This window comes from Sinocyclocheilus anshuiensis, unplaced genomic scaffold (assembly GCF_001515605.1).
Source record: "Sinocyclocheilus anshuiensis isolate Anshui unplaced genomic scaffold, SAMN03320099.WGS_v1.1 scaffold454, whole genome shotgun sequence".
In the NCBI taxonomy this organism is placed as follows: Eukaryota; Metazoa; Chordata; class Actinopteri; order Cypriniformes; family Cyprinidae; genus Sinocyclocheilus; species Sinocyclocheilus anshuiensis.
In genome coordinates this window covers 3,960,917-3,974,728 of record NW_015548217.1, presented here as the reverse complement: position 1 = coordinate 3,974,728, position 13,812 = coordinate 3,960,917, and the positions used below count along the sequence as shown (strand labels likewise).

Sequence of the window (13,812 nt, the reverse complement as noted above, 5' to 3'; positions counted from 1 at the left end):
GGCTGCACGTAAGAATCTATTCATATATGAATCGCGATTCTGTCTTCTAACGATTCTAATGGATTCACAAGTTTCAAAATCAATGTTCTAAAGCAGCAGATCTTAATACTGTTCCTCGCGTCCCCCTGCTCCGCACATGCTCTGAATGTCTCTCTCTCTCTCTCTCTCTCTCATTCAGATCATCAGCTCAACTCCAACAAGGAACTGTTCCATTTATACACGAGAAGCATTATACATGGACGTGGTTGCCGTAGTGTATTAAAGCTTTAATCAGGATAAAACCATATATTAAAAGCTAACACTCTTCAATAATATCCTCTGCATCTCAATCGGGCTCAAATTGATAAGCAATATTGACGACGCCATTGTTTAAAATACAACCGGAGCACATGCTGCTGAGCTGAGGGGCGGAATGTTCAGACGCGCACTAGAGGCGGTTTAGCCAATCACAACACACTGGACCAGCTAACTAATCTGAGCCCATCGCGTATTTCTGAGGGAGGGGCTTCATAAAAGCAGGAAATGATCAGCGCGTTTATAGGAGAAGGGACAGAGCGGTGTAGAATAATGGTAAATTATGTGAAGAAATAATGTTTTTTTTTTTTTTAATTAAGCATTAACACATCTTAGACTGCACCCCATAAACACAATCAAGCCTAGAAAAAAAAACAGTCAACCACCCCTTTAACTTTACTTACTTTATAATTAGAAATGTGTAATTACAAATATATTTAAGTACATGTTTTTTGTAGTATCTGCAGTTTCTGTAGTTTTAATAGAAATTGCATTAAAGTATATTTAGTTTACATTAATGCTAAGTCTAGTTGACCAAAAATACACTTTAACCATATTTCAAAAACAACAGAAGTAATTATGAAATTACATAAAAAATCACTCTAACTGTGTTTAATATAAATGTAAACTATTATGCATGCAATTAACGTTCAATTAAGTGCCCGAAAACATTACATTCAGTTCCCACTTAAGTATGTTCTTTTTAAAGTATATTATTTCAATAGGAGCTACTTTATTTATTTATTTAGTTGGCTAAAGTGTTCCTCTTTCTCACTGGTAATAGCAAGAGTGTAGAGCTATAAAATGAATGTGGATATCATTGTTCAGATCATTTGGTCTTTGGTGTTCGAATTCATGCTGAGATCCCTGACTTCTGCAGACTTCACTTTTAGTGTCTTAGTAAATCTGAGCAGAGTTTGAGAAGTTGAGATCTATTCTAAAACATCAGAAGAGACACGTGAGATTACTGGGTCTGTTTCTTAGGAGAAATAAAAAGAGAGAGAGATAGAAGCAAAGGTCTCAGAGATTACTGTTTAATCTCATTACTGTCTAGGAGAAACAATGGAGGTATTTCTCTCATTTGAGATTTCTTTCAGTTGTATGTAGTGAAATTCCTAATGATTTTATATTAGGTACTCCCAATTTTCAGTGTCAGAAATACATACTTGACTTTTACCCAAGATCTCACTGGGGTCATATCTTTCAATCTGACAAGCAGCAACAGCAAAAATTACAGTGTTCACAGATCTGCTCTAAATGTCAGGTCTCTAATTACCTCTATTGTTTCTTTCTGACCAACCACAACTGAAACTTGAAACTGAAACTAAAAAAAAAAAAAAATCTTATAGTGCCTAATTATATTTCCATCCATGTGGCAATAAAAAGTAAATCATGCATTTTTAGTCAATAGTAGAATGAAATGATTAGGGAAATGCAACAAATGCTTTTTGAAAATGAAACAGTGAGCAAATAAAAAATGTTTTATATGTTATTATCACAGGAACCCTTCTGGTGGAGAACATGCAGATAAATGGGAGAGCAGAAGACCCTGACAGGACCATTTCTTTATCTTTACGGGACAACCACGACTACTGGGTCATTCTGGACCCGGTCAAGCAACGCCTGTATCTCAACAGCACCGGACGACTTCTGGACCGAGATGTAATTATTTGCTATAAAAGTCTGAAACAACCATTGAATGCAAGTGGTGCAGAAATCCTATTTTTATTTTTAATATATACATGCATGTGTGTCTATTTATATATACATAATAAATATACACCGCACACATACATATATTATGTAAACAAACTTTTAATTTGGATGCGATTAATCGCGATTAATCATTTGACAGCACTAATAATAAAACTTCCTCCAGTAAAAAGTCTTCTCACATCAAAATCCACCAATATATATATATATATATATATATATATATATATATATATATATAGTTTTGGACTATTTTTACTTGTAAATGGTGCTGGATCTGTGCATATTTCTCTCCTAATTCAGACGAGATCACTTTTTCACTGTAGAAATCAGTATTATGGATAGAGGACTTGTATTTTAGCCAGAAGCAATGCTTTGACGTTAAAAACATGCAGCTTTTTGCTTCAAAAATATATTAATTGATTATCGTGATGTCTGACGGCACCCATTCACTGCAGAGGATCCATTATTGAGCAATATCTGCCTTTAATTCTCAGGTGAACAATTCCTTTAAACATGGAAATAAAACATGAACCTGTTAAGTATTTTTTTAAATCTTAAAATTGCTTCGCTGATAATATAACTAGTAATATAACTAGTAATAAAAAAAAAATTAAAAATCCACTGGTGGTCTCAGACTTTTGGACCCTCTCTGTCCAAAAGAGGTCTTTTGGTTCAATCAGAACTATGATAAAACAAAAAAGTTCCTCTCTTTTGCTTCAAAATCTGTTGTTCACAGCATGCACTTTGTAACGGGCTTCATAATAGAATGCAAGCAAATGGTCATTTTCCGGTTGGTCTGCTGAATGCACACCATGCAAATTAACTTTCTCGATTTGTCTCTTTTATTTTTGTCTTTCAGCCTCCCTCCTACATTCAGTCCATTGTGGTGCAGGTTCAGTGTACTAATGAGCTTGTTGGCACGGTGATCCTACACGAGGTGCGGATAGTCGTACGGGATCGAAACGACAACACCCCACGCTTTCAGCAGCCGCGCTACTATGTAGCGATTAATGAGGTGAGTTTCTATTTAGCAGGGCCTCTTTTGTTCTTCTTCTGTAGTTGTAATGACTTTTTCATGAGTTACTTTTCTACAGTTTCTGGAGAGCATCGACGTCACCAGCATTCTGGAGCACACGTTATTAGAAGTTTGCAGGAGTGAGTTGCTTTAGCTAAAACTGAACACTTGCCAGCTGTAATTGGAAATTCAATCAGTGGATTGTGCCAGTGTGATGGTTTACCCACGACGGGGGTTATTTTGTGGTAAATGAATTGCAGTTGTGGGCTTTGGAGCTGAAGCATTTAGCTGTTAACGTTTCTCTGTCTTTGACTGCTGTGTAATTATTCCAGGAGTGCTGTAGCTCACTGAATAAATCTGCCAGTCACCTTTTGTGACTTATTTAGCTTCTCTGTGTTTTTCCACCATAAGTTATGGCTGTATTGTAAATTCCCATTGCACCGTTGCTCGGTATGCACACTTTTGGCTGACACTTTTCTTGATATATTCTGCCCCTCTATTTTTGCTTCCCAATTCACAGAAGTTAAAGTCCATGTATTCTTTCATATATCCTGGAGAACTACTAAGAACTACTCTATACAGGTTCATAATTAACGTGAATGATGCATAATGTATAATTAATTCTAAAGAGAAGATCATGATAATCCACTAGTAATGACTCAAGTATTACCAAATCCTTCTAAAGGAACTACTAATTACTTGGATCAGTATTCTAAAGTGAAAAGCATGACAACTCCCTAATATTGGCTGAGGTCATTGTAAGCTTTTGAGATATATGTAAGGCTTTGGATAGTAATGACTCATGTGTTACTGCATCCTTCTGAAGAAATTACTAATTATTTGGATCAGTATTCTAAAGTGAAGTTCATGGTGACCCACTAGTAATGATTTAAGTGTTACCAAATCTAGCAAAATTAATTACTAACCAAAAACCTCAAAAGTTTTCAATGACTTCAGTAATTACTAGGGAGTTATCACGATCTTCACTTTAGAATACTGATCTAAAAAAATTAGTAATTCCTTTAGAAGGATGTAGTAACACCTGAATAATTACTATCCAATACTTTACAAAACCCTCAAAAGCTTACAATGATTTCAGTCATTACTAGAGAATTATCATGTTATTCACCTTAGAATACTTATCCAAATAATTAGTAATTCCATTTCCGTTAATAGTAACAATTAATTAATAATTAGTCATTCCATTTTTTGCATTTGAATGTATCTTAATATTTTTGTGGTGGAAAATTTGATACAGTACCATTCGAAAGTGTGGTGTAAGAAGGATTTTCTTTTTTTAAGAAAATAAATTAATACTCATGTTACATTAAAAACATTTCTAATGTTACAAAATATTTATATTTCAAATGAACAATGAACTTCATATTAATCAAGTAATCCTAAATGTTTTCTATCAAAATATTAAACAGAACTAATTGTGTTTAACATTGATATTAATAAGAATAATAATTATGATTTCTATATTAATTTATTGTAATAAATGATATCGATATTTATGAATTATTCCAATAATAATTGCTAACACTTTTTTATTTTTTGTAAATGCAGTATTGGTGAGCATAATATACTTTTTTAAAGTTTTTTTTTTCCAAACTTTTCACCGGTAATGTAAAGCACTACATTATTTTGTAAAAAAAAAAAAGTATACTATCTATATGAGAAATATATGAATATATATATATTAGGGCTGTCATCGTTAACGCATGCGATTAATTTTACAGTCCTTAACGCGTTAAAATAATTTAACGCAATTAAGCACAATTTCTATTCTAACCTTTTAACCCGATTTTGCTTCTCTGCTTGCGATTAGATAATTTTAAGCCGCTAAACTCCGGGAAAGTTTTCAGTCCAATGATCCAAGTAAGCGAATGCATTCAAACAATCCATCCAAAACAGCGCCAATATAAAGGAAACCAGGCTGATTACATCAGAGATTGCAGAGAGAACAGACTCGCGTTGCGTTTTCAGTGAATTATTCATTCCAGTGTGTTTCGCTTTAAAACACGAGCTCTGTCATATTCTGTGATTGTCTCTGAAGAGCGCGAGTCCTCACATGTCACGCGCTTGTGTGAAGTACAGACTGAATATATATATATATATATATATATATAATAATTATGATGAACATGCTACAGCCATGAACATTTGCAGCCCTGAGAAACAGAATCTTCATTTTCCATGTGTCTAAAGGACAAAGATATGGACAGCTCTAGATGGAACATTTCAAACTAATGTAAGTGAATGTTTTCAAATTCATTATGAATTAGTCCGAAATAAGAGATACGCAAAGGGCAGGAGATGAGATGTAAAACTTTTTGACTGTGAATGACAGTAATGCCAGTTTGGTGAAGTTTCATGGTGCAGATTTCGTGTGGGCCTGCCATTACGATCACAATCTTTACCGTTAAAAACGGCGTCCGTTTCTAGAAACCTATTTTTATTTTTAATATCGCTTTGGATTAGCTTCCGAGAACATTCAACACGTAGTGTCATGGAGGGTCTGTAGGAATGCTGCCTCAGTCTCCAGAGATCTTCTCATTTTGGATCGACTGCATGAAGAATGTGTGGCTTTCAGCTAATTGAGAGTTGTTCCCCGGAGAGCTGTCAGTAGAGATTTCCCTCATTAGGAGGCAGCTCCAGTGGCAGGCAGCCTCCTCTCGAGTGGCCTCAAAAAACGGCAGGCTGTATTGCCCACTATCGATTTCAACCAGAGTTTGAAACGTCTGACTGACGCACAGATAAGGGGGACTAGCACAGCTCAGTCCATCAGTCAACAAGAACTGCAGAGTGCACTATATAAGTCCGCCGAGTGCTGAAGCAGCCTGCTGAGTTTAAGAGAGACAGTGAAGTAAATAATAATGTTTGGGAAAAAGCATTTGATGGACGTGTGGATTGAATTGCAAGCCAGTCTAAATGGCTAAAGGGTTGTGTGTGTTCACTGAGTGGCTGCAGATGCCGTGAAGTTATAGCGAGGAGAAGTTCAGATTAACTTTCCATTGATCAGTGTCACTAACTTAATGTTCTTTTGCCCTACAGCTATTGAGATTGATCGGATGTCTTAAACAGTAAGCTACAAGATGCTGTGCTATAGTGTGAATACTGTCAAGCTGAAGGCTGTTGTTTACCATTTTAGTCATGACTGTATTTGCCTGTAGCCTTTTATTTACGTCAGTGCCAAGAATCATGATTTGCTGCTTGCTATTGCTAGTGAGAGCAGAAAGGACGATCTCATTCAAGAGATGTTTGATTGGATAAGATGAGTCATCACTATTTCAGTCCTGTAAAGCCTACAGTATCATATTTGAAACATGATTTTCTAAAGCCTCTAAATGATCAGCATGATCATTTTTTTTGCTGAAAAAACCTTTGTGCACAATGTACTACATGTCTTCTATCATCCGATGGATACAGTAGATTATACTGTTTTAATAAGTAAAAGGCCTTGTAGTATCATTGTAAAAAATGTCTACTTGAATTAGGGCTGTGCGATATGGACAAAAAAAACCTATTGCGATTTCTTTGATCAATTTTGCGATTTCGATTTTAATCACGATTTTGACACACACAGACATGCTTTACAGTCATAAATGCATTCAGTGTGAATTTGAAACATATTTCCAAAAGAAAACCAATTAGAGCTTTATCAAAAAGCTGTAACATGTCTCTAGAACAGACATAAGGCATTGTATGCCCGCCCGGTCTGTTCTGTTCTCGTGCTCCATTTAGGCGCGCTGCATTCTGATTGGTTCGGATAGCATACTGCGGGAGGTCGGGGGCGCGAAAATCGTGCTATAAAGCGATTTAGAAACCGCGCACGCTCAAATCGCGATTTTATGATGATTTCGATTAATCGCACAGCCCTAACTTCAATGTCTTTTTGCTGTGAAATCTTTATTTTTTACAAAGTAAACATGTGGAATAAGTTTTGCATAGTTGGTACCTTTTTTTTCTGAGATTATATGTAAGAGTATTGATCATAAAAACTAAATTTTGAAGTAAAATAATCCTCTTAATTAAATCTGTTCATGTTATACCGTAAAGCAATACTTGGATTAAACTGCTCAGTGCCTTTATGACCTTTTTTGGAAGCTGTGGTTGCTTGGACTTTCAGTGGAGGGACAGCAACCTTTAGGTTTCGTTATCTGTATCTGTATAATTTGTGTTTCAAAGTTGAATGAAAGTCTTATGGGTTTGGTACCACATGAGTTGAGTAAATGCTGACAGAATTTTCATTTTTGGGAGAAAAAAAATCCCTTTAAGGTGTGCCTTTATCTCCATTGTACCATTCCAAAGCTGCTTGAAGGCAAGCCTCTAAGGTTAGCTAAAAAAAAAAAAGGCAATGGAATGTACATCAGGGAAGGAGGCCAGAGGTGTTCTTTTGAATTAATGTAGGTCGAGGAGGCTTCACTATGCTGAATAAACTGCTTTTGTTGGAAAACGGCTTATCATTTTTATGAATCAGCCGCCTGTTGGCTAATCATCAACAGTCTGCTTTTAAACATTCTTTTTAGAGTAATCTAGTTTTAGAGTTTACATGCTGTTTTTATAAGAGAAATCACTGACAATGTTAATTATCCGTAAATAACGATTGACTCTCACAAATTCAATGACTTGTGGCTGCCAATGAGGCTGTGATTGGCGACCAAGACACACATGATCCAAGTTGACTGTTACGCTTTCTCCAGTGATAATAAGACTAATAATAATTATAAAAAAGTAATAATAAGACTATCTTTGACACTACCACGAGCTGCAAACAAAAAGTAGCTACCTAAACTGAAGCTATTAAAGCTAAAAAAAACAATATGACAATAAAATAGCAACGTGGCAATAGCTCATTGTTTTGAAAGCAACTGAGCTACCATAACACTTCTGACAAAGAATGTAGTTATGTTAGTTCCTCTCTCACGCTATATGGCACTTGTAGTGGAACATATGCTAATAGAGGTGCAATTGTGCTCTATTTGACACTGTCAGATTCACTCAGGATATTGTTTCTAGGAACTCATTTTGCATCACAGGCTGTTTAATTACTCTTTGTTCACAGCTCAATGTGATAGCCATACATGACCTCTTTATGACAGCAGTCTGAGAGCGCTTTCTTCAGACCATGATGGCGGGTGTTTTCATTTTAAAGGCTGTCTGAAGCATCTTAAGTCTCTTTGCCAGTTTTGTTGTCGGGAATTTGTCTTTTTTTCCCTCTAATATGTCTTGTCAGAACGTCAGGGTAGCGGCGCAGGAACTAACATCTGAGATCCCAGGTGCCTCTAGCTTCCGCAGCAGACTCGTACCTATTACTTCCTCTTTTTCCTCGCACTCTGAGATCCGCACCACAGCAGGACCTCATTATGACAGCCAGAATGAGAGCGATGAAGAGAGCGAGCGCTGTCTACTGTACAAGAGCTTGTCCATCAAACTCTTCTTGAGAGGAGTGCTGTTTAACACAACGGTCAAGACGCTTGAGGCGTAAACTAGTCCGCCAACTTACCAGCAGCAGGAATCAAGCACAAGATGATGAAATCACTCAGGATGAAAATGCACTCACGCTGATGGGCGGCCAACTAATGCAGTTTTAAAGATCTTAAATTGTTTTTTTTTTTTACTCCATAATGTGTGTTTTTATCTTTTTCAGCTAACACCTGTCGGAACCACCATCTTCTCAGGTTTTACAGGGAACAATGGGGCTGTTGACATTGATGATGGTCCTAACGGACAAAAAATGCTTTTTCAGCATTGTGATTCTCTTTTATCACAGTACAGTAATACAATCTTTCATAGACATATTCACGTTTAAACTCAATAAATATAACTTTGTTTAACTACCACCACGAGTGCCATCTATTATTGCCTTGTTTAACTAAAAGTGCACTTTTCCTTGTTTTAAATCTAGCCAAAAAGCCATGTGTTGACTGTGAAACAGTGGACTTTAATTATATGCATTTATGGTGTAATTACTAAATTTCCGTGCCAATCCATGTTATTTTTTACCGCGAATAATGCGCTATCACTTTCAGCGCGTGCAGCACAACAGAAATAGACTCCGTGCGGAAACGATCGCAGCATGTCTGCTGCAGCTTGAGGCGTAAACTAGTCCGCCAACTTACCAGCACCAGGAATCAAGCACAAGATGATGAAATCACTCAGGATGAAAATGCACTCACGCTGATGGGCGGCCAACTAATGCAGTTTTAAAGATCTTAAATTGTTTTTTTTTTTTACTCCATAATGTGTGTTTTTATCTTTTTCAGCTAACACCTGTCGGAACCACCATCTTCTCAGGTTTTACAGGGAACAATGGGGCTGTTGACATTGATGATGGTCCTAACGGACAAATTGAATACACCATTCAGTACAACCCTAAAGATCCGGTATGCGTTTTTCAATTTCCTTTTGTTTCCTTGTGTGTGTGTGTGTGTGTGTGTGTGTGTGTGAGAGAGAGATAGGGCATTATGTAAAAAAATATATATAAATAAATACATATGTATATCAAAAATCTTAAAAAGACTACATGTAAAAGACTCCTGTTTTGATTAACTAACGTTTTCAAATATAATTTGAGTAATAACATGCGTATGTAACAATATGCATTGTTATAAAAAATACAATAATAATAAAAATAATTAGTAGTAGCCTATGGTAATATTCTAAATATAAGTCATTCTTAATACAATTGTCGGTAAGATTTTATTTTTACAGTGTCCTTTTTATGCATGTACAGTATTTACAATGAAAATAACAGTAAATTATGCATAATTACAAGCAACTAAAACAATTACTCTGTACTTATTTGTGTAATTACAATGTAACAAAGACATTGCTTTGTTATAACCCAATTTTTCTAATTTATAACAATTGGTCAGATATATTTTATCATACGATTAATCACAATTGTATTGTTTTATTTTATATTATTTATATTTTTTGTTATTTTACAGTTTTATTTGATTGACATCAGTAGTTTTATGTTTCTCTTCAGGTTTATGCATCTACAGTAGCAGCAGTCATTTTATAGGAACATACATACATATCACATATTTGTATTATTTTCTTTTTCTTTATACATTTTTAATATGGTCTTGGTCTTCAAAATGAAGTACAGAGAGTTTCCGACTGGTGCTTTTCAGTTGATTTACTTCACAAAACCTAAACCTTGGTGAATACATTATTGTGCATCATTGATTATTGCCAAGCATTATATAGCACAGTTCAGCAACATGAAAGTATTCTGACAAAACAGCAATAAATGCACCAAATAAAATATAGCAGAGAATATGCTTGTCGTGAAATGCAAATAAAATTACTTCAGCAAATCATTTAAATGAATATGGTGGTATTACGCATGCAAATTGGTGACATTTTCATACTGCTTCTTAATGAGCAGCATTATTACCATAAGTGGAGTGAGAGGAGCTAAACACTTCAAACCACATTTTTTAAGTAACATTATAAAACACATATGGATTTAACTAAAAAAGCACCACACCGTACAAAATAATGAAAGTCATACACCTAGGTTCACTTGGTCTGCTATATTCTGAAGATAACTGAGTTTAAGTGAGTGATTCTTGGCCGGAATAACCTGCAATTTGTACAAGACTTTATGCTGGTGTTCAGTGGTCTGGCTATACAAGACTACTACTGTATATTCACTTCTTAATTAAGGTTTTACACCATTTACACATCAAACACTTTTGATTTCAAAAGAGCAAGGAGCCTCCTGTCTCCATGTCCCTTTTAATTAAAGTCTTACATCTCCACCTGTATTGCTAAAAAGGGTGAGGTTTTGAAAGTCAAGCAGTTTTGTCCCATCAGCATTCTCTTCTTACTGAAGCAGATAGATGATGAATATCTCATGAGGCTGGGAGTGTGTGAGCCTTTGTGTGCATGTGTGTGTTTTAAGAGGGAAACCCTTTTGACCTACCCTTTTCTTCTCCACAGACCACAAACAGGACATTCGACATCCCTCTCACCCTGTCTGGATCAGTGGTTCTGAGAGAGAGGCTGAATTATGAAGAGATCACACGCTACCTGGTCATCATTCAGGCCAACGTAAGTCTGTGCGGGAGGAGGAGAAACAGTAGGAGAGATACAGTAGATAAAAGAATGAAATATTTACTCAACCACATGTCGTTCCAACCCTGTAAGTCTTGTTCTTTATTCTGTGTAACACAAACTGAGATGTTAGACAGAGTGTCCAAGCTTGTTTTGTCCATAAAACAAAAGTAAATGGTAATTTTCTCTGCCAAACTCAAAAATGTTTCAAAAAAGAACTAAAAAAGTAGTTTATACAACTGAAAGGACTTCTTATGAAGTTGTATGAGAACTTTGTGTGCGGAACAGTCTGACATTTAAGCTTTTATTCACTGGAAATCTCCTCCAAATCCCTCAAATCTAATTTGGTGTTGTGTTCAATTCAGAAACAATGCCTTTAAACACATCATGCCATGTGTTTGCCATTAATTGAGGCTAGATATCATTGGTTGGACTTAAATTTCAGTAAGTTCCTCGGGTGAAGGCTTTATAAGACTTGGAATAAAGTTTAACTATTTTTATGATACTTGAAGTATAATTGATGTCTTAAGGTGTGGCCACGTTTACTGTTGTTGGCTAATTTTCATCGATGAAATCCAGTCATTTCAATAGGAATCCACACAACTGGGAATTTTGTTTGAGGGTGAAAGTTTTCCCCACACATATTTTGCAGAAGGTTCCAGTTGGTCACATGAATTCACCGCCTTGACCAAAAGAAAGCTGCTTGGTTTGAAAGGGACTTATTGTATGTGTGAGCTGTGTTACATCTCTACACTTTTGACATTAGTTAATGGACCTTATTTGCCTGCAAACATCCGTCAATCTTTTGCTAATGTGACCACACATTTCAGTATCTTGGATTTGATGTCGACATGAAATGCCTTTTGCAATCAACTTCACTCCAAGTAAAACAAAGAAAATGGAGGACTTGAAGTGAGGGGGGTTGGAAGAGTAAGTGAGATGCACAGTTTTCTCCTGGCTGTCAGTAAAATGTCTTATTTTGACTTTGACTGGAGAGTCTTTTTGGCTAGTGTGTAAGTTTGGAATCTTGTTGGATTCAAACTCCATCCCTAAGTCCAAAGTTTGTGTTTCCCTTCAGGACCGAGCTCCAAACCCAAAGGACCGGCTCACCGCCACCACCACGCTCACGGTGGATGTGTTGGACGGGGATGACCTGGGCCCAATGTTTCTGCCTTGCAGCCTGGTAGACAACACCCGTGACTGCAAACCTCTCACGTACCGCGCCAGCATCCTGGAGCTTACAGATCCGGTGAGCGGTTCCTTATCCTGTGCTTTTCCAGCTGTGTCTTACGTTGAGTAGTTACATTAAGTCTCCTCGTATATTGTAGCTCCAGCCCAAGAATTTAACTGGCACTGGTATGTAGTTTGACTGAAATGTATTTTGCATTTCTGGTCTTGAAGAACATCTCTATTACTTGACAGACCAAATGGCTTTGCATTGCACACGCTTCTAACAATAGGGATTGTTTAATTTCTGATTCTACAGTGTTTTGATTCTTTTAGTCTTTTCTATCACTTACTTAGTCTCATGAGAAATTTGACTCGTTTTAGTTCATTTTGAGTTGGACATGTTGGAAATAATGACTTGCGGTTCAATAAATATGTCAAGAACCTATTTGGTGAGGGAGTGACTCCTTAAACTGATTCAAACAGAATCATCAGTATGAGACTGATTCTTGATAAACATATTAAAAATGGCTCATTTGTTGCAGTTTAGTGAATAAACCAATAACTGCTCTACTGAGTGAGTCATTAACTGCCTCAAGCAGGTTTTTTAATGTAATTCGTTAAAAATGACTTGCTCATTTTGGTGAATTGGACAGTTTGGGTCTTGCTGTATGATTACTTGGCATTAAAATGCATATTTAAATGCCATTACAACCATTCTGGTTCCAGTAGTTTTAAAAAATGGACACAGTTCTGAATAAGAACCATTTTTCGGCTCACAACCATACAAATAAGTTGCTGTTGCCATTACTTTTTAATTACCACCAAAAATGAGTTTTTGAAGTGAAACGTAATATAGATAAATGAGATGATTAAGGGATAATTTGTGAGTGAGAGTGAACGTGTATGCAACAAAATGCAAGTGTAAAGTGTAAATAATACAAGTCTTATTTTTGTGCTAAACTTTGTCTGGCTCAAGGGCAAAGTGGTGATGGGGTTTTTAGTAACTCAGTTCACAGGTCACCCCTATCTACGATTGCACCTGCAATATTTGCAGCACCAGCGCAGAGCCTTGAGCACTAGGATATCGCCACCCGGCTTATATGATAAATGCTACTTTAAAAACATGAAATTATGGCCATGGGGCAAACAACCTTAAATCAGCATTTCTATTAGCTTCAGATTTGGTTGATGTATTGAAAACGTCTCGGTTACGTATGGTAACCCTCGTTCCCTGAAGGAGGGAACGGAGACGTCACGTCGTGACCGACGAATTGGGATATCGCGTCGATAGACCAATCTACTTCGAGTGTAAACTAAACGAGCCAATGCACATTGGCATGCAATTATTGCATCCAGCTGCCGCTGATCACAGCGTGAGTATAATAAGGCAGCAGGTGCAATGCATAGCAGGTTTTTGCTGAGGAGCCGAGCCGGCGACCCGGCCGCTCAGCAGTGGTACAGCAACCGTGGCGACGGGACGTGACGTCTCCGTTCCCTCCTTCAGGGAACGAGGGTTACCATACGTAACCGAGAAATTCCCTTTC

At 36.7% G+C, this 13,812-nt stretch overlaps 1 protein-coding gene across 1 annotated transcript in view; it reads left to right on the top strand.

Moving 5' to 3' along the window:
* The window catches only part of LOC107654051 (protocadherin-15-like), a 224,722-nt gene that overhangs the window by 49,280 nt on the left and 161,630 nt on the right, over positions 1–13,812 (top strand). The window contains exons 5-10 of the mRNA XM_016440948.1: positions 1,796–1,956; positions 2,870–3,025; positions 8,679–8,738; positions 9,355–9,414; positions 10,985–11,095; positions 12,177–12,347. Coding sequence (XP_016296434.1) covers positions 1,796–1,956; positions 2,870–3,025; positions 8,679–8,738; positions 9,355–9,414; positions 10,985–11,095; positions 12,177–12,347 — 719 coding nt within the window. The remainder of the gene's footprint in view (positions 1–1,795; positions 1,957–2,869; positions 3,026–8,678; positions 8,739–9,354; positions 9,415–10,984; positions 11,096–12,176; positions 12,348–13,812) is intronic.